The sequence below is a fragment of the Schistocerca piceifrons genome, chromosome 1 (genome assembly GCF_021461385.2).
Source record: "Schistocerca piceifrons isolate TAMUIC-IGC-003096 chromosome 1, iqSchPice1.1, whole genome shotgun sequence".
NCBI lineage: Eukaryota > Metazoa > Arthropoda > Insecta > Orthoptera > Acrididae > Schistocerca > Schistocerca piceifrons.
Genome location: NC_060138.1, coordinates 918,789,451 through 918,811,948, shown reverse-complemented (window position 1 = coordinate 918,811,948; position 22,498 = coordinate 918,789,451). Strand labels below are relative to the sequence as shown.

At 39.6% G+C, this 22,498-nt stretch overlaps 1 protein-coding gene across 1 annotated transcript in view; it reads left to right on the top strand.

Moving 5' to 3' along the window:
• Positions 1-22,498, top strand: part of LOC124776499 — a 185,515-nt gene that overhangs the window by 67,602 nt on the left and 95,415 nt on the right. The window contains exons 7-10 of the mRNA XM_047251520.1: positions 410-511; positions 589-709; positions 12,112-12,244; positions 13,733-13,964. Of these exons, the coding sequence (XP_047107476.1) occupies positions 410-511; positions 589-709; positions 12,112-12,244; positions 13,733-13,964 (588 nt within the window). The remainder of the gene's footprint in view (positions 1-409; positions 512-588; positions 710-12,111; positions 12,245-13,732; positions 13,965-22,498) is intronic.

Here is a 22,498-nt window from a genome sequence, read left to right as displayed (position 1 = left end):
CCATCTGAATATTTATTAGGGTACAATTTCAAAATTTGGAGTAACTCACTCAACAACTTTTTTGAGATTTTTGCTAACAACAATTCCACTTTACATATAATGAGTATATTTATACATTACATAATTAAAAAAATATGTATCCTATGTCTATCTGAGTGTTTATTACAGCATCATGCAAAAATGTAAAGTAAATTTACCAAGAAGTTTTAAATAATTTTGGTAGCCACACTCAACAATATCTTGCCTTTATACAGTAGTTTAGAGTAATATTTTTATTTGTTTCATTACTTCATATGAAGGTAGAAACTTTTAAAAAATGACATCTCAAACCATATCTTAAAGTGGGATATAGAAATTTTAGAAGCAAACATTTTTACAAACGTGTAATTATTAGTAATATATTTTCCAGGAGGAACTCTTATACCCCTGAAGTAATTGACTGGAATAAAGTAAATATTCCTCCAAAGTCAGAGTTATTCAAACTGCTGCTGTACAGGATTTCCAATTCAATGTAAGTTCCACTTATATTCCTCTTCTTACTGTTCCAATCAGACGCTAAAGCAACTCTAAATTATTATTTTTATGCAGCAAGCCAGACTGCAAGGTGCTTATAGCTGGTGACCAGTTCAAATGTCATTCACTTGTACTTCAGAGCTATTCACTGTATTTTGATGACAGGGAGCCTGGAGAGCAGTTTGAATTGCCAAAGGTACTGTACTCTCTAATTAAAACTTTAAGTTGAAATTCAGCTTGACAAAATGTCCTCACATATGAGTTCTTAAATGCATATGGAACAGTTTTCAGTAGTTAGTTTTATGTTTCATGGATCATTATGTGATTAAACATTATGATGTGGAATGAGTCATTTTGTGTATTTAAAACAGACTTCATTAGGAAGTACATACATTTTGTGAGACTTGTCCTTGAAGCTCACTTAATAATAACAATTCTCCTTCTTGACAGTCATTAATCACGGATTAATTAATAACAGATAACAGTTACAAAATTAGAATAATGAAATCATGCCATGAGAGTCTAGTACCAACTTGCATTTAGAAATGATTCATTCTGCGATGAAATTCCCCACATTCACATTAATGTTAAATATTGATCACACGTGTGGCCCAATACATATTATATCACTTTAATTACGTATCTTAATGGCTTTTGCCAACTGTGAATGACAAAAATGATTGCCGTGCTGTGAACCCAAAATGAATGTCATGTATCTCATTGTTATAACCAGAGAGGTCCAACAACATGTTACAACAGCTCACAGAAACTGTATTTATTCTACAAACGATAGAGGCACAGCAATAGTAACTTCACATCTCCAGTACTTAAATTTTCAACTTTGGGTTTCTTGTGCGTATGTAAAATCCATGGGTATAAACACAAAACAACCCCAACTGAAATATTAAATCATCCAACAAAGATTACTGATAGCAAGAAAAATCAGACAGTCATTAATATTGCGGCATACTTATAACTAATGTATATAAAGTATACTCAACATAACTTTAGCCATGAAGAGATACATAATGTCAACATAATCATACATTTAGGAAGGCAATATCTAAGTAGATAACATATGTAGACATAAAAACTTGTCAGTGGAACACAGACATAAAGGAAACATAGAATAAATCCCATCTGACTTTGAAACTGTGACCACAATTAAATAAAAAAGAAGACAAGCACTTGTAAAGATACTAATTAGTAAACCAAGGCCACTTTCATGTAAACACACTCAATTACTTCTGTATAATCACTCAGTCTTTATATAATTAAGTAGTACAACAGCAATGTCAGATCACTATAGCTTTAAAAGCGCCTGCCGCGGTGGCCGAGCGGTTCTAGGGGCTTCGGTCCGGAACAGTGCGACTTCTATTGTCACAGGTTCAAATCCTGCTTCGGGCATGGATGTGTGTGATGTCCTTAGGTTAGTTAGATTTAAGTAGTTCCAAGTTCTGGGGGACTGATGACCTTAGATGTTAAGTCCCATAGTGCTCAGAGCCATTTGAACATTTAAAAGCTCTATTAGGCTAACTGACTTATGGCTCTTACAATCAGTGCAGTCATTTAACATAACAACTGAGTCATGAATATTTGCCAAGAAAACTATTTTTTTTCATAAAAGATAATAAATTACATGAAACAGAGAGCAGATGATGTAGAAAACATGGTGCAGCAATATACAAATCATAGTAGAACAAGATAAATGGAGATGTAATCAAACATTCTTAAATCATTACATTAAACAGTATTTAGATAAAATTGTTTCATCAGAAAGAAGAACACTAAAATCTGTATCATTAAATTAACAAAAGTTTAAAATGTGGTAAAACTTGTTTTTATATTGATGCAGTTTAATGATGCACTATATAAATCATTACTTCATTAAGATTTTAAACCTTTCATATACTTCACTGCAGATACTCATGTTGTTGTTGTGGTCTTCAGTCCAGAGTCTGGTTTGATACAGCTCTCCATGCTAGTCTATCCTGTGCAAGGTTCTTCATCTCCCAGTACCTACTGCAACCTACATCCTTCTGAATCTGTTAAGTGTATTCATCTCTTGGTCTCCCTCTACGATTTTTACCCTCTGCACTGCCCTCTAATACTAAATTGGTGATCCCTTGATGCCTCAGAATATGCTCTACCAACCAATCCCTACTTCTAGTCAAGTTGTGCCACGAACTCCTCTTCTCGCCAATTCTATTCACTACATCCTCATTAGTTATGTGATCTAGCCATCTAATCTTCAGCATTCTTCTGTAGCACCACATTTCAAAAGCTTCTATTCTCTTCTTGTCTAAACTATCTAAACTATTTGTCGTTAATGCTTCACTTCCATACATGGTTACACTCCATACAAATACTTTCAGAAATGACTTCCTGACACTTAAATCTATACTCAATGTTAACAAATTTCTCTTCTTCAAAAACGCTTTCCTTGCCATTGCCAATCTACATTTTATATCATCTCTACTTTGACCATCATCAGTTACTTAACTCCCCAAATAGCAAAACTCATTTACTACTTTGAGCGTCTCATTTCCTAATCTAATTCACACAGTATCACCCAATTTAATTCAACTACATTCTATTATCCTCGTTTTGCTTTTGTTGATGTTCATCTTAAATCCTCCTTTCATGACGATATCCATTCCATTCAGCTGCTCTTTCAGGTCCTTTGCTGTCTCTGACAGAATTACAATGTCATCGGTGAACCTCAGAGTTTTTATTTCTTCTCCATGGATTTTAATTCCAGCACTGAATTTTTCTTTTGTTTCCTTTACTGCTTGCTCAAGATACAGATTGAATAACATCAGGGATAGGCTACAACCCTGTCTCACTCTCTTCCCAACCACTGCTTCCCTTTCATGCCCCTCGACTCTTATAACTGCCACCTGGTTTCTGTACAAATTGTAAATAGCCTTTTGCTCCCTGTATTTTACCCCTGCCACCTTCAGAATTTGAAAGAGAGTATTCCAGTCAACATTGTCAAAAGCCTTCTCCAAGTCTACAAATGCTAGAAACGTAGGTTTGCCTTTCCTTAATCTATTTTCTAAGGTAAGTCGTAGGGTCAGTATTGCCTCACGTGTTCCAACATTTCTACAGAATCCAAAATGACCTTCCCCGAGGTCTGCTTCTAGTTTTTCCATTTGTCTGTAAAGAATTTGTGTTAGTATTTAGATACTCATAGTTAGAGGAAATTGTAACATTGTTAGGTTTTCGTGAAACAAATGTCCCTCAGAGCAATATGAGTATGTCTGACTTTCGAGGCAAAAGCATTCTCATTGCGGAAGTCTTGCAGCACAACCATGATGCCATGATGCCAGGATAATGAGGACAGTGAGATGACTGTGGATTGGCAGTGGAAGTTATGGGTTTGATATCAGGCCGCGCAAATCAACACCAGCACTAAGTTCTTCATAGGCTTAGTGCCACAGCACCATCAACCTGCCATCCACACCTCTTGCCACCAGCATTGCCAGCAGTACCACAGCACTAGCCACTATCCAACCCGTACCAGAGAGCAGCAGGTCAAATCCCACATACAGCAGTCTTCAGGCTTGTGGACCAGAAGGGTCATTCCGGGCACATGATTGTAGTCTACAGAGGCCACCAGCTGCCCATGGACCAGCTGTCAGCAACATAAGGTGCCTATGCAGCTTTGTCTCATCAGGTCAGAAACTGATGCCTATGTGTCTGTACCAGCTAGAATCAACAGATTGAGATGTGTTTTGCCTCACTGAGGCATAAAAAAAATCATTGACTGAAGTTGAAAGAAGTATTCTCTATTGTAAGCAGTGTTTCCATTGGGTCCTGTGGCCTGTCATCACCACCACTCACCCCTCTCAGAGTGCAACTGCATTCATTGAAATAGTGTCAGCAGGGGATCTTCAAGTCTGTAACTACACCATATAGTGACAGCAAACAACTGACTGTAATCCATGGATGAAGAAGTTGACTCAACTATTGAATGGTTGCAGATTCATTGACACATGCTGGAGTGAGTGCAGTTTTTCTGTTTTGTTTTTGTTTGACTGCAAGGTCATGTCAAGTCAGTGGGTTGTGCCAGGCATTGAGTTGCACTTATAAGTTCAGTAGGTGACAGGTGAACTCAGATGGTATTCTGAGTAGCCATAAATATAAGCATTAGTTTTCACCTGGTTGATGTGGGCAATATGGGTATCATGTGTGAGAGATATGACTCATTGTCAAGAAGTATAAGATGGTAACCATGAGTAAAGATTCAGGAAGTGAAGCTCAGTTTGATCATTGTTTTGATATGTATAGTAACTTTGAGCAGCCACTCAGGCAAGAGTAGTTAAATGATAGTAAGGAGTAATGTGATAGTGTTACAGTTAAGTGTTTTCATGATTTGATTTTGTTTTTGTGGAGCAGGGGATGTGGCTCAGTATTCAAGCACATAAGGTAGTGAGAAGCTATGATAGGGGCATGCTTAAGTTTTTTTATGATTGTGTAATTGATAAGAAGTAATCATGCCATGATCAGTATCAAGGGGAGCAGGGAGAATTTTAAGAGGTGAAGTATGTAAGTTGTTAGTGGAGAAGGTAGAATGGTCTAAAATATTAGAAGCATTTGATGCTGAGATAAAGGAAATGGCTTATCCCAAAACTCTGGAGTTTGGGGAGAAGTTGAAGAGAGAGCACAAGGCCTGGATAATGGAAAGTAGGCCTTAGGATGTGAGGAAATGTCGATTGTGGAAAGAATGAAAAAAGTAAAAGAAAGGAAGCAGAGAGAAGAGAGAAGGAGGAAGCTGAAAGGGAGAGTGGTGTAAGGGCACAATGTCTCCTTCACATATGTTGATTTTATATCCATGTTGTGAAGCTTCAAGTAAATGAACAAGCTGGATGAGTTGCAATCAGAGTGTTTCTTGTTAAGGAGATAATTATCTTTATTTCATTTTCAGCATTGTTTTGTTTCAATAGTCTGTGGTGGTTGTATTCTTGTCTGAGGTACTTCTTTTGAGCTATGTGCATTGCCAAGAGCAGTTGGGCTGGCCATGACATCATTGCAAATAGCAGCAAAGAGACCCCAGGCAGGTGCAGCTCCCAAGGAATACTGAAGACTGGAACGTAGAGTTGGCAAGAATGTCAATGGGAAATTCAATTGTTTCTGGGTGAGAATGGGATTGTTCAATACTGATGGTCTATATTCACTTATGTTTATGAAGAAATAATAAATTGTTATTCTGTATTTAAGGAATGGTGCTACTCCTGTAGCAGAGTAGTGTGATACAAAACAAAAAAGGATTTTGTCACGAGTCGGCTGATGTTTGCTCCACTGAAGGCACAATATAGTTGAAGATTCTTGCAGGAGCATGCTTTTGAATAATTTATGTGTTCCTTCAGAATGTCCATGTACTCTTCATGCCACTGAATATGTCAGTCATGGGTAAACTGAATTAACTGTAAATGGTGTCATAATGCAAGTTCCCAAGGATTTACATGGGCACAGGATAATGGCACTGCTGAAATTAAGATGAGTAATGTAGAAACATCATCTCCAATATCCTATGGAATTGTGGAATCTGAGATAGCAAGAACGAGTGTGAGCTGTACCAAAGTGATTAAGTGTGGGGATGGCAACATGGGTGATTTAAATGCAGTACTATCTGCCTAGTATTTCCCTAGAAGCAGGCTGAACAGACAGAAGAGAAGGAAGAGCAGACAGGTTCACAGAATGGGTGATCAAGTCAGCAGGACCGAATCTGTTTAGAGATGTATGCCAGAAGTTCAGGATGTAGCATGTATGCGAGTACTGGGTCACCGCCTTCCAAGTCAACGAGCTGATATGTGCAGAGAGCTGTTTACAGCACAAATAAAGTCTGACGTATGTGAAGAGTATGAAATGACTGAAAGGCACAAAGCGAACCTGAAAGTAAAGCTTCAGACTGATCACCACGTCAAAGTTGACCTTCAGTGGCAGAAAGCTGCTGCCATTGTAGAGCTCTCACAAGATTCTACTATTGTACAAGACAAACCAATTAAACCATCTACAAACGCATTAAGGAGTAATTTGTTTGGCATAGTGCCACTACGCACCAGGAAGTTGTTTTGGTTGAGCAGGAGTACCAGAAAACTAAGCTTTCTGAGAAGAATTTGGTTTTTAATGGGTCCTACAATATAAGGAATAAGTGGTACTCCTGTAGAAGTGTTGTTTGTGGTAGCCTTATTTGTGATTTTTTAATAAAAATAGAGTTTGGAGTATGTTGCCTTGGGAAGCTTAAGGACAACAGTTGTTGCAAATGACAAAGTTCTAAAAGTTCTTATCAGACAGATAAGGTGCCAAGTTTAAGAGCTTAATGAAGCCAGACCATGTTTTGTTGAAGCTGATATATTAAGAATAATGTATTGAGAAAAGGAAGAGTGTTGTTTTTAAATTGAAAGTGTGGTATGGAGAGTTAGAAGTTTTTTGTACATAAGCATGGCAAGAGGCCTAGCAGTGAAATATTTTTCATAATATTTAAGTTAGTGAGCAGAGCAGGAGACCCTTGAGAAATCTTGTGGGATCAAGTGACATTACGCAGTGTGAGCAAGAGATGAGAAACATGTTTGTGGAGTTTAAAGATTAATGTAGTGATTGTATAGTAGTTAAGAATGCTAGTAGTATGCACTTGTTAATCAGATTAAGGGTGAAAGTAATTTCAGTGGACAACCTGGCCAAAGCAAGATGGAGGGATGAGGTCTTCATGAAGGGAGGGGAGGGAGCAGCATCGTGTTGCTATCCAATCTTTTAGCAAAATTAATAATAAGTAATGAGCAAGCCACCATGAAGTGATGCATCAGCACAAGCAGGCTGGTAGCTGCAGTGTGTGGGTCAGAATAAACATGAAGATAAGGGGATAGTGATACGAAGTTAGTCACACTCAGCTGAAACATGCACTTTGTAGTGGTAATAACCATAGTGGGTGGGTCAATGTCCCCACATCAGGGCAAGTCTCCTGTTACAGGCAATGTGACTAGGTGCCAGGCTTCAGTTAAACAAAGCAGCCATCAAAAACCAGCAACACCACCATGATGCCAGAGTCATGCTGGACAGTGAGAATACTGGGAGTCACTAGCAGCAACTATTGATTTTGAGACTGGGCTGCACCTGTCACTGTCAACCTCCTGTCTTGACTACACCTGCTGCACCAGGAAGCACTGAGTTACAACCTCCCCCCTCCCCCCTTGCCCCCCCCCCCATCCCCGCCCCCACCACCAGAATGTAGTGCCACAGCACCGTCAATCCACTGGCCACCATCTGATTCCTGCCAGAGAGCAGTGAGTCAAATCACACACACAGCAGTTTCCGCACCACCACTGCAGTGAATGCATGTTGAAGTGAGGGGCTGTTCCAGAAATCATTACTGATGAGGAATGGCATGCCACTGATGTCAGGACTGTGGCCTGTGCCAGCCACCCATGAACCTGCCCTCTGCAATTCAGGGTGCCTGTGCAACATTCTCTCACCAGGGTTGAAGCTGCCACGTATACATCAGCATCAGTCACGGTTAACAGATTGAGGTGTGTTCTGCTTCATTAAGCCACAACAAAGTATTTACTGAAGTTGAATAAAGCATTGTCTATTGTCAGCAGTGTTTCCACTGGTGCTTCACCCTGTCACCATCACCACTCACCACTCTGAGTGCAGCTGCACTTTTCAGTTATATGGCGACAAAATACACATGCTGCACAGGGGCAGAAGTTACTGCACTCACATCACAAGACAGTCATTAGTTTTAATACTCAGCATATGCTCCATGTGAGGAAAACAGAATATATGGCACAGCACTTTCTATAATGAACTCCCTGTAGCCAACCAAGCCAATCTGTTTACGTGGAGATCAACGTATAGTGTACTATAGTCATGTAGGAAGTCCTTGAGTGTATGAAACATAACTCCAACTACTTGTTGTTCTGCTCATCATGATGATAGAGTTTAATATTGTCTACATTAGTGCATTTGTTTCCTGTACCGTACATTTTCCTGTTCCTACTGTTTTTTTTTTAATGATTGTATGTATGTATGTATGTGGTTTTCTCAATCCCTAAAGGGAAGAGTGATGTACTTTCATCATGATGCATGCAATTCCAGAGTGTGTGCTTCCATACTGTGAGCTGCCAAAGAAACAGCATTATTTAAGAGATCAGAAACGAGTGCTCTGGCTGTCCATCATACTGTATTACTGTTGTCCAGTCAATTTGTCCAGTACTATGCACAACCTGTATCTTATGTGTTGCTCTATGAAGTACTATGTTCCATGAATCATATTTGTTCTTGCTGTTAACACCAACCTTGTTGTATACAGTGGAAGTAATGAACACATATCACATGGAAATAAAATTGTCAGATGTGCAGAGTTGCAAAGATGCTAGAATTAAGATTGCAAATGAAGATTCATGTGTTCTCATCCTGATGAAGTTGAATCACTACAGGTATTGTTGACAGATTTGTCCCATTTCCTTGAATTATCAAGAAATTTATTTTCAGTAATTGCCTTTACTGTAGAAAGGGCGGTGGCAATATTTGACAAGAAAAAGGTGAAAATTGTGAAAGATGGAGATGCTATTTTGGAAGGCAACACATCAGGAAATGGACTGTGCATCATTGACACCAGAAGTTAGTGTAAAAAAGAAGCACCACTGACAAAAAAGAAGAAAACCAATCAATGACACAAAAAACCAGGACATCTTCATTTCATTTACATGAAGAAAATATCAGAACTGTGTGATGTTGGGGACTAAATTGTGTTGGAAGAGGACATGCCTTATTGTTCACACTGATATAGCTTTATGTGGTAAGGTAAATCCACCAACTTACATTGAAGAAGAATATTTTTCTTCACACAAAAGATGAAACAGAAGACCACATCATGGAATATGTAAGTTAACGTGGAACTGATTTCAATCTGCAGGCAAAAAAAGTGAGGTGTGACAGAGGAAGAGAGTACAGAAGTGCCGATTTCAAGAAATGCTACAAAAACAGAGATACATTGACTGACTGCACTATTGAAGAATCTCTCGAATTGAATGCTAAGGCATAGAAAATAAATCTTTCTGTCATGAACAAATTAAGGGTTGTGTTGTTTGATGAAAATATTGAAAACAAAATTTGGGGATTTCCTGTTCTGGCTGCAGCTTGTTTCATGAACAGCTGTCTGCTACAGCTGTTGATGTGATTCTAGCTCAAATTGGTGTGGCAGAAAAACAAATTTGTTCAGATTGAGTATTTTTGGATCTGTGGCATTCACAAAATGACTTTGGTATTTAAAAAAACTGAGTGAAAGAAGTGAAAGAGATGTTCCTGTAGGGTTCCCTGTACTAAACTTACAAAAATTAAAAAAAAAACTTTCTGCACACAGGAAGGTATCTTTTAAAAAAATCCTTACTGAAAGAAAAAACTTTCTATACTGTTGATGAATTTATAAACAGTGATGTATGTGATCTAGAAATTCAATTATAAACAAATTTCTGCTATTCTTTTTATCCATTAATTCAATTATGAACTAACAGCTTCCATTCTTATTATTTTTAAGATTGTGCGCAGAACAACTTTGTATAGATAGTGTAACAAAATGTAATTATAAAATTGTCCAATTGCATACTGTGAAATACAACCTGCATTTCAAAAACATATAACATATATGTATATAACTGTATGGTGCCTTATGCAGCTTGAAAGCTATCTTCCGGGCCAATGAATAAATGAAGGGAAAAAAAATGAATATACAGGTAAAGGCTATGTCATATGGAATCCTATGACTGTAAAGTTTTCTGAAGTAAGAGATGTTTAGATTAGTCATCAATATGAAAACATAAAAGAGGAAACTAAAGAAGAAGGATTCAATCTAACTGTAGAAAATCAAATTTTTGAAGGAGAAGAAAGAAGAAAAGAACCAAAAGAAAGAAGAAAAGCACCTATAGAAAGAAGAAAAGAACCAGAAAAAGTTTGAAGAGAAGAGCCAGAAGAGGAAAGAAGAGAAACTCTAGAAGAAGATAAAAATATAGTACAGGTTACATATTTCTGAACAATAATGCTCCAGTCATTTGTTGCTGCAAGAAACAAGTGTGTTTTGCACTATCTATTGCTGAAGCAGAATACAAAGGTGCAGATCAATGTTATCAAGAGATCAAAGTTTTGAAGATCTTCATGGAAGAACAGCTGAATGAAAACATGAAAAAACACTTAGTATGGATAACCAAAGTGCAATACCAATGATCAAATCTGGTCAAACGTCATGAAGAAGTAAGCACATTGATGTGAAGTATCATTTTCTCAGTGATGAACTGAATCATGGCTGGTTCAACATTCAACACTATCAAACTCAAGAACAACTTGCTGACAGTATAACTAAACCTCAAAGTATTGCTTTTAAAATACTGAAAGTAAAGTTGATGATTAATTGAAATTAAAATCTGCTATTTCTTTTTATCAGTTCAAAGATATGGTCAAAATTGTTCTGTGAAATGTATTGTTTTGAGAGAGTATGTTGAGATATATGAAGACCATAGTAAACAAAACAAGCTGTCTGCATTAATGTAAGATCTTTGTTGGTTACTGTTTATAATAATGGATGAAGGCTCTCATTCCTTTTTAGTCCTGTGGTTTTGTGTACTTTCTTAAGATACAGTTATCTTGACACCACCACTTCAGTGACCATGAACAGGATATTCCGGCTTCAGACTCCTTCTTTGAAGCTGCTCTCCTTGTACCAGCTGAAAAGTAATCTAAAAATTGCGCCTACTGCTACATGAACTCATTGCATCTTGTTCTTGAACACACATATATTGCACCAACATTATAGTCATTCATTCCATATTACACTCAACTCAGAATCAGACAATACAGTCTTTCTTCGTATGGTTTCATCAGTATCTCCTCCATTAGCTATATCTTCTTTATTTTCTCCTTGATGTCAGTGGGATTGTCATGATGCAAGGCTTTGGGGTCCACAGTGAATCTCCCAGGTAAAACAGCATATGTTTGTGAGGAGAAGTTGGTTGGCTGCCCATTGTCTTGCAGATGCACTGAGTTCAGCCTCACTCATGTCATATGCACAGTAAAAAAATAAATTTCTGCACAGTATATATGACAATACTGACCACTGAACTACTAATAAAATGCTGGAGGTCATGACCATCCTTTGTCTGTTGGAAGGATAGAAAAAATAGCATATCACGTTCTCTGAAATTCATTGTTACACTTCAACATACCTTTGAGAAACCATTTATCAAACAAAAATATTATCAGTCAGATAATCTTGCTTTGATCTCCCTCTACAAGTATGGTAACACCTTATTCCTCACATAATCCTCCACATAAAAGACGTGAAGCATTCTTGTCTGCTCCACTACATCTTAAATTGAAATACTGCAAATATTTCAAACATTTCTGGGAGAAATAAATATACTTTCATGTTTGAATGTCAATTAAAATAATTTTAATGGTTACTGGTATTTATTTTCCAGCAAGGATTTACAATAGTGTCTCTTGTTCTTGAGATTCCCAGACATTTGCACAGTTGTATTTTTATTTTTAATACAAATCTAATTATGTAATGTTCAAAATGCATCATTTTTTTTTCTGTTTGAGGATCATGTTACAACAAAGGCTTTTGCCACTATTTATAAGTGGATGATTTATCCAGATCCAGAAAGTCACCGTCTACTTACGAAAGAGAATATCCTTGAAGTATTTAAGGCAGCACAATTCCTTGGCATCAAAGGTAAGCCAGAAAAAGGTTCATCATACAAGGCAGTAGGTAAGGTCTACATTAGTTCTAATAGAGTAGGGAAAAAATCTCAAAAACAGTGGTAAATTCGAAAAACAAAAAGCAATTGACATGAAAATGTAGTATTTTGTTCCCATAATTCTAAACTCTGTGTGAACAGTCCTCAGAAGGACCAGTGGTACTGCCTGACTGCCGTGTCATCCTCAGCTGTTGTCAGATTTTGTGACCAGAGTTACTGCTTCTCAATCAAGTAGCTACTCAATTAGTCTCACAAGGGCTAAGTGCACACTGCTTGCTAGCAGTGCTCAGCAGACCCAGACAATCAGCTGCGCAACAACTAGCACAGCCTAACAGAACTTAACTTGGCTGATCTAATGGGAACCAGTGTTACCGCTGCAGCAAACCTGAGTGTTTCCATAACATTTTTGCAAAAAAATAGCCTGCTAAAATCAGCAGTGATGCATTCCCCTTTCCCATTCAAGGGCTAAGAAGCATATCAGTGACTGAAATTCACTATCACACACTCATACAAAAAATCATAAAATTAACTATGATATGTCATTATCCTAGTCACTGGAACAATTAAATCATCGACTTGATGACATCAAGTGCTATGTGCAAAATGCATCATGATTGCACTGCCAACAAGATTTTGGAATGGATAGTTTTTGTGTGAAGTCAGTTTGTTATTTTTCTGATTTTGGTCAACTGTTGAATGCTTAAAACAGTGGAAGCTCCACACTGGAGTATCAACAGTGTAAGGAAATGATAGATTGCCATTCACCATAAAGATGACATGTTGAGTCACAGATAGGCACAATGAAAAGATATACACATTAGCTTTTGGTCAAAGCCTTCTTCAGAAAAGGGAAAACACACATTCATTCATGCAAGCAAGCACACACTCATGACCAGTATTTCCAACAGTTCAGACTGGAATGCATTCTTCCATAAATTTTTGAGTGCTTAAAGTTTAGAATGTTCAGTGATGTCAGGTTTCATAGTACATGATTAAAGTCTTTCAAGGCTTGCTGTTATATATATATAAAACTGAATGTCTTGGCACTGCTCTATAATTGTGATAGTTGTGACATTTCTCTGTGTCAAAGAAGCAGGCATTAGCTCTGATCAATTTTTATAATAAATAATGTTCCTGAGAAGTGAGTTTGTTTACATATTTCAAATTTTGCTCAGTTGTTGAATATTTAAAGTAGTAAGGTGTTTAGTGATGTGTCTATTCATATTCATGAATAAAGTCTTAAAAAATCTGAATGGGTCAGTACTACTAAATCGCTAAATTTCCTGTCATTTAAAGTTCAACATTAGAGAGATGTAAGGAATCATGTGCATGGTGCATGATTTACATGTAACAAAATGTAGTAATAGTTATCAAAGATTGTGTTAGTTTTCATAAATGTGCTTTCATATTTGTTGATATTATGACTCATTTCTAACAAATTATTATTTTTTAAACATCTGAAGAACTAGAAGAACAATGCTGGACTTTCATTGACTGTGAAGAGCTCTTCTCAGAAGAATCAGCATTCCGCATGTTCTTGAAAGCTCGTCACTTCGGTATGCAGGCTATCACTGAGTTAATGGTTCCTCGAATCATGAATTTCTTCCTGACTCTTGTCAGCTCACGTAATTTCCTTCACCTTGATGTTGACGAGCTTTGCACAATCTTGCAGTCAAACTACATAGCCGTACACTGGTACAGTACTCACACTTTATTACAATACTTAAAAATTTAGTATTTCTTTTTTTATTTATGTGCTAAATTAATTTTCATTTACTTGGATACACATACAAATGGTTTTACATTTCTGTGTTCAACATTGAATACACATTACATTTTTCTCCTTGCTTTTATTAGTCTAAGACTTTTAAAATAGCCTACCTGAATCTATTCTTAATGATTTACGGACTATGTCTTATGTTTATGAAACTGGATGTAAAGCAGGTATGTAACTAGGATGTGGATACTAAAGTGATGCCTTAGGGTCACTGAGGACCAGGGGTCCCCGAGGATCAAAACGATAGGAAAAAAGGAAACTTAAAAATGGAAAGGAAAAGCGACAAAACAGAAAATGTGACGTGCATGTTCTCGTACACAGTAAGTTCCCAAAAGTCATGGAGGAGCCCTGTGACAGTAGTTGGTTGTTGGCCTGTGTTGTGCAGGTGCCTCTGTAAAGTCCTGGAAGATGGGTTCCTGCACTCTGCATCAACATTGGAGACAATCTGCCTCAACAGTAGACATTTGATCACACTGTATGACTCTGCAGAGATGAAATGATGTCCATTCATCAAACATTCACAGTTGTCCTTTCTTCAGTGCAGTAACTGTTTTGCATAGGCTGTTTTTGTTTTTGAAATAAACACTTCATTTCATGATATTTCTCTGTTAGCTAATTTTGTCCCCTTTGTCATTATCAAATTATGTACACAGATGGCAATCCCATCTGTAAAATGATAAACTGCAACCCTTATGTGAGTCTCTGTTGCTGTGCCAGTGTCAGCCTCAAGAAATCTGTTGAATCACATTTAAAATAAAACTCTGCCTGACACAGTCAACATCTGAAAATTTGTTGTCTTGTGCAGCAGTTTACACGTCTGAAAACAATCATCCAGTAATGAGTACTCACACCAGCCACACTTAGCCTTTGGAATTTGAATTCTTGTGTAATATGTTACATGCTATAACCCATGTACCAATTACCATCCCATATTCAAAGTTGCTTAACTTGGCATAAACAGCACCTTTTTCACCAGTGACAATTCTTCCTTGGACTTGGCTACTCAGTTTACAATAATAAAGAACAGAGAGTTGTGGTGCTATTTAAAAGTAAACAAATTCCAGAGAACCATGCAGTTTATAGTAATTTGGATTTAATGGAGAAGTCATAGTACAGGATGACCCAAATGTCCATTAACATTTGAAAATGCACTAATTCATGGAATAATGTAGGCAGAGAGGTAAAAATTAACACACATGCCTGAAATGACAAGGGATTTTACTGAAGCTAAAAACTAGTGCATAAACTGGCCAACAGATGGTGCTAGACAGCAAAATGTCAGTGACACTGCAAGATCACATATAAAATAAGCTGTAGTGAGAGAGGCATTCAGATGCAAATGCAGTCCTCAGATGTCGACTTTACCACAGAGGGCACTGTTAGTGAAACTTTACTATCAGAATGGAGAATCCACTGCAGCAGCTTTATGATCCTGTCACCATAAGAAGGGTATCTGAATGGGCAAAGGCAAGTGTGACTGTGAAGAAAATGATCACAAAGTTCGAAGCCATGGGTTGTCTAGACGATTAACCCTTTAGCGGGCAACCAGGCACAAGTGCTACTGCTGCTCAGTCATTTCAGGACAAAATGGGGACTTTATTGGGTTTATATCTGTATAATGAAGGCAGTGCTACTGAAGTCACACTACTGTTTGGAGAGTGCTAAGGCATATCCCCCAGTGTTATCTGTACAAAATCTAGTGTCTTCATGACACCAGTTTTGTGACACATTCTTTTGGTTAGATATGACATCCATTGGTTGGCTGTACCATCAGTTCCATAAAACCTCAGGAGAGTATTGTGGTTGAAACAGTCAAATGCCATAGACAGGCCACAGAAAATACCAACCGGCACTATTTTGTTTAAATAATTTAGCGAGTTAGCTTGTAAATGATGTTCTCAATAAAGAAATTCTTCTTAATTAAAAACTGTGACTTAGAGAGGATATTACAGTTGCTCAGTTGGGACACAAGTCTAAAACACACCACCTTCTCAAAAGTTTTAGAAAATGATGTCAAAAGTGAAACAGGTCAGTAGTTATTGATATCTCAATATCACTTTTGTTATAGAAATTTTATCAGTAGCATATTTCAGAGTATTTGAAAAATGCTTTGAGTGAATGATACATTACATATTTCAGATAAGACACAGCTTATTATATTTGAATCTGTTTTTAACTTTCTTGTGCAGGATGGATAACATGACACCTCTGTGTGTGGACACAAAATATTGCACTACAGCTTTTGCTAAAAAGATGCTGAATGCACATGAAGGAGCTGTAGCTGTCTCGAAAAGAATGTGATGAGTGCTGTATACTCATTCCTCAGTTAATAGACTAACCAGGCAGCTTTTATGAATATATGAGATGAAGAAAGAAACATATTCTTACATATGATACTCAAGATATTTTGTGGTGACATTGGAAACCAAGACTACAAATAGTCTACACAACTTCAAAGAAATTCAGTAAAATATAATGTTGTCAGTTAACCTTCACTGACTGTCATTCAACATACTTGTAAAAGACAAACATAAATATTAGAATAAGATACTGTGAACACCTTGTGGTGCCATTGATCATCAGGATCAACATCACCCAACACATCAACTGTAGCACGCACAAACTTTTATCTGTAACTTTAAATCATGATCTTTATTCTGGCAGTTTCTGCTTGTTTGTTGAGTTATATGTCCCATGGTAATATGCTCTGTATCTACTCAGGGTATAGTAGTGAATAAAGTGTGGAATTGTTAGCCAAAATATCTGTACATTACTCACCCACCCCTGGCTGTCCTCACTTGTGATCCCAGACCCAGTACATCTTCCACATATTTAATGGACATGCAAACTGCCATGAGGATAATGGATACCAGTAACCACTGGAGACTTTTAAGATCTATCATTGAGCTCAATAGTGCTCATCATGGATTACACAGCGCAACTAATGATTTGAAAGCTACCAAGTCCAAAAGTGATTGAAAATGAATTTTTCTAATCCCCACATGTACACTCAAAACTTTCACCGGCGTCAAATGTGGCATCATTCACCACACCATGCAATAGGCTTGATCAACCTACCTCCTACAGGGCAAGAGCTGGATCACCCACTCAATTGCAGTGTTCACATGCAATAACACTTTTTCATCCCCCACCAGGACTTATGCTACCACATCAGGTTCTCAGGCAATGAATCTGTTATTGGATGGCCAGAGGAGCCATGTAGTACATTTCTGATAGATGATCTGTGCAGTTCTGCACACCAGTACCTTTGGATCTAATCAGTCAGTGCTGTGCAGACACCTTCTATACAACACTTCCACAGTGCCATGTATGCGTCCAAAACTGCTTCTATTATTAGTGGATTAACCCCATACCTGATTTGGTATCACTGGCATAACATGTTTGATGACACATCAAAGTACTCAACTTTATTGTGTCATTTAGGTGAATACACTACCACAGTCAGTGACATACTATCTCCACCTAACTTCAACAAGTCATGCAACCAAAACACCTTTGTTTCAAAGACTGTGCAAGAGTCCTCAACAAGAAATGCTTCAAGTTACTCTCTCAGAACAGGTTAATGAATGACTGCTATCACAGTTTTGGTGCCTTTTATGAACCATGGTGGATCTGTCACTAATGCCCGACATTTTTCTGTGGGCCATATGGTCAAGCAAATTGCCACACAGCATCCAAGCTGTGTTAACATGTAATGAAGGACTTCCTCTGGAACATAAATCACAGTTGGCAGTCCGCCTACACACTTTGCATAATGCATACCATCACTACCCAGCAGCCATCAGCACTACATATTGGGGGCAGCCATGATGTTGCATGCCAAGGTGGCAGATGGCTATTGAATGGCCTTGCAAGATAGCCTGACATGACAAGCATGGGGCAGGGGCACTTGTCTTCCCCTTCTATCCATCAGGCCACTACTGAGCAGTACTGACCTCACACACATGTTACGTGACATGTCTCACTTAGAGCAGCAGCAGCCATCATTCCCTCTACCCAGCAGGCCATGACCATATGCTGTCAGATTTACCCCATGATGACTGATGCCACGACAGTGTGTCATCAACTTCAGATGATAGCTCCACACAACAAACAGCTGACAATAACAGACGGCATGATGCTATGCGCACCACAGGATAAGGATAGTGCTCAAAAGGTCATTTGGTGGTGCTGGTCCCACTCCCATTCAGCACCACTGCATGCACCTTTCCAGCACTGAAACGCCTCATGTGACCTTCACTAGGTGTCAGAGGCTGTGGCATTACTGAAGTTTGGCAGACACCACATCCAGTAAACAAACAAGTTTGCCTCACTCACATGTCAGCAACAACTTCTGGCTCTAAGTACATTATCATCACATTGAGCAGCACCTTTTGATAGACTCAGGATACAAAATAAGCATGGTTATAAACACCAATTTACTCCCCCCCTCCCCCATGCCTCCCAGTACTGCAGCTACACTAGGACAGCAAACGCACTGATCATTGCAACTTACGGAACCATCACCCACAACATGCACCTTGGCAGCAGCCAAAACTTCACATGGTCATTCCTATATGCTGACATGAACGATTCCTTGATTGGGGCCAATTTTCTATGCCACACCCATTTGTGACTGGATTTATGGGAAAAGGTATTATTCTACAGATCAAATAATGTCATAATCACAGGCATTATTGGACAACCACAATCCCAGATACAGCTCAACACAAGAACACTACTTTTCATCAGTAAGCAGGCTCCAACCTCTATGCTACTCCAGACAATAAATAAACTGTAGATCGACACCAGGAAAGAACACACCACATTAGGCTACAAAACGGAAAGTTCATCCCTTCAGAGGTTACTGCACGAGTGCCAAAACCAATTAGAGGAGGCAAAACTGCAACTTAGGTACCATTAAGCTACACCCATTGCCACTGTGAAACATTTATCACCACAGGACACATACCCTGCAGACGTATGGCATACAGTAACAGAGTAATGAAATTCCTTGCCAAACATGGCAATGGCAATGAATATACTAACCTCAGCAAGTTATTGACCCAGACTTTACTCACCTTGGACTCTACAAACACTAATGGTGACACAGATGCACATCATTACTGCAAAGAAGCAGTGGTTGTTATTCAGCATTGCATCTATCTGCTCAAGTCTTCGCAGATGTTGCCCCTTGCCATCAGCAAACATCCCCTTTGGCAGCCACTACACATGAACAGGTTAGTGCCAGTAAAACAAGTGACAGTGGAATCAATGTTGCCCCCCTTCCCAGTACCACCCAGTCTCTCCCCCCCCCCCCTCCACTCCCCCCCCCCCCCCCACACACAAGTGGTAGACACAGATTTTTTTTTTGTTTCTGGGGGAGGGGCAGGGGGGGGTTGGGGGGCAACAACGATGATGAGGATAAGCATGGCCCTATAGGCTTTCTGAAACTTATTTTAAAATAAAGACACTCTTTCTCTTTTCCTTTTTCTCTTGGGCTGTCGGGGGGTGGGGAGGAGGCATGTGCCGCCATACATCCCCCTCCTGAATCTGCCCTTGGCCGTCACAGTACACAGAATTGAAATAGTTGAGCTCTCCCTTCCCCTCTCCATCTCTCACAAAGCATGCCCTCTCTCCCTAGACAAACCACAAATCGCCAAAGCTACAGTAGACTAGTTGCTTAATGAGGAAATTATCGGCCCTTCTGACAACCCCTAGGGTCTACTACAGCATTTGTCCAGAAAAAAGACAGTATTACTTATGTACTGTGTTTCATGTCGTCCATCATTGCCTGTGATTATTGACATTCAACAATTATCTCTGTTCCTTAACAATTGTCAAGCAGTATTGTTTGTCCGTAGTTGCACAAGGTGGCATAGATACTACAAACAATCAATAAATAAGTAAAAAATGAGCATATTTATTCAGTATACATATTAATAAAATAATGCAAAGCCTTCTATCCAGTGCATTCACTTTAGGAAAGTCTCTGTTCCGTCAGATAATTGACTCGTCTTGGATTTAGTCATTTGCTAGCTGTTTCAGTACTAGCAACGTCGTGCTAGGTCCTTCTGTTCTCACTGCGAGTGTTCTCACATCCAGTACTAAGCTGTGTGCAGTGTCTTAAAAAGATTCATGTTGTGAGCTGAAGGAAGATGGCATACTCTGGGGCATCCGAGGCACCCTCCGAACCCTGTAGACTGCGTAACTCGCAGTGGTGCGCTGGTAGCCTAGTTAAACGTCTGTTCTTCTGCGGAGATGTGGGCTGTGCAAGGCGCGCCGTCTGCTATCAACAAAGACGCCGTCGATATGGCATTCCTCAGCCCCCAGATTACTCACTGTTGTCGCACAGTGTAGATACAATCGAAGATCTATGTTGTACAGCAGCTGACGGAGTGGATGGGGCGCGATTGGATTGGAGACGGCAGCAACCAACCCATTTCCGAACATTCGTCTTGCGAACTACTGGGAACATCTGCCAAACAATCGGCGGCGATAGGATGTCCTCCCAACGACACAAATGGATGCAGCAGTGGCGGTGATGAGGACGCAATGGCTGTGAGAGTGATGCAGGCCTGATGTCTGTCACTGTGAATGGTGATGAATTAAGTGGCCTTGGTGGGCAGGGGTCGATTTCCATGGCAGAGTACTCTGTTGCCCAAACGTTAGGCACTTGCAAGGGCTGTTCAGGAGCAGCAATTTGGTTTGATGTTTGCTTGGTTGAGTGGAGGGGTAAGGGACCAAACAACGAGGACATCAGTCCCTCGGTCCGACAGTGGGCATCCAGAAGTAAATCTCGGTTGAGGGTGGCGTTTCTAAAACATGATCACAATAACCACGAGAACGAAGCTGGGTTTGGTGCCGTCGATATGTGTTTGATTTGCCTTGATTGGTACAATGAGCGCAGTCAGTCATCTGAAGATTCTCAGTTGTGAGACCTACACTACTGGCCATTAAAATTGCTACACCACGAAGATGACGAGCTACAGACGCGAAATTTAACCGACAGGAAGAAGATGCTGTGATATGCAAATGATTAGCTTTTCAGAGCATTCACACATGGTTGGCGCTGGTGGCGACACCTACAACGTGCTGACATGAAGAAAGTTTCCAACCGATTTCTCATACACAAATAGCAGTTGACCGGCGTTGCCTGATGAAACGTTGTTGTGATGCCTCGTGTAAGGAGGATAAATGCGTACCATCATGTTTCCTGCTTTGATAAGGGTCGGATTGTAGCCTATCGCGATTTTGGTTAATCATATCGCGACTTTGCTGCTGGCATTGGTCGAGATCCAATGACTGTTAGCAGAATATGGAATCGGTGGGTTCAGGAGGGTAATACGGAATGCCTTGCTGGATCCCAACGGCCTCCTATCACTAGCAGTCGAGATGACAGGCATCTTATCCGCATTGCTGTAACAGATAGTGCAGCCACATTTCGATCCCTGGGTCAACAGATGGGGACATTTATAAGACAACAACCATCTGCACGAACGGTTCGACGACGCAGCAGCATGGACTATCAGCTCGGAGACCATGGCTACGGTTACCCTTGACGCTGCATCACAGACAGGAGCGCCTGCGACGGTGTACTCAACGACAAACCTGGGTGCACAAATGGCAAAACATCATTTTTTCGGATGAATCCAGGTTCTCTCGACAGCATCATGATGGTCACATCCGTGTTTGGCGATATCGCTGTGAACGCACATTGGAAGCGTGTATTCGTCATCGCCATACTGGCGTATCACCCGGCGTGATTGTATGGGGTGCCATTGGTTACATGTCTCGGTCACCTCTTGTTCGCATTAACGGCACTTTGAACAATGGACGTTATATTTCAGATGTGTTACGACCCGTGGTTCTACCCTTCCTTCGATCCCTGCGAAACCCTACTTTTCAGCAGGAAAATGCACGATCGCATGTTGCAGGTCCTGTACGGGGCTTTCTGGGTACCGAAAATGTTCGACTGCTGCCCTGGCCAGCACATTCTCCAGATCTCTCACCAATTGAAAACTTCTAGTCAATGGTGACCGAGCAACTGGTTCATCATGATACGTCAGTCACTACTCTTGATGAACTGTGGTATCGTGTTGAAGCTGCATGAGCAGCTGTACCTGTACACGCCATCCAAGCTCTGTTTGACTCAATGCCCAGGAGTATCAAGGCTGTTATTACGGCCAGAGGTGGTTGTTCTGGGTACTGATTTCTCAGGATCCATGCACCCAAATTGCGTGAAAATTTAATCATATGTCGGTTCCAGTATAATATATTTGTCCAATGAATATCCGTTTATCATCTGCATTTCTTCTTGGTGTAGCAATTTTAATGGCCAGTAGTGTATATAGACACGATTGGTTGCAAAGTTGGCGTCTGAAGCAGGTTGTTGAGGGTGAAATAGGTGCAACAAAGTGCGGTGATGACGACCGTGTATTATCTCAGCCAG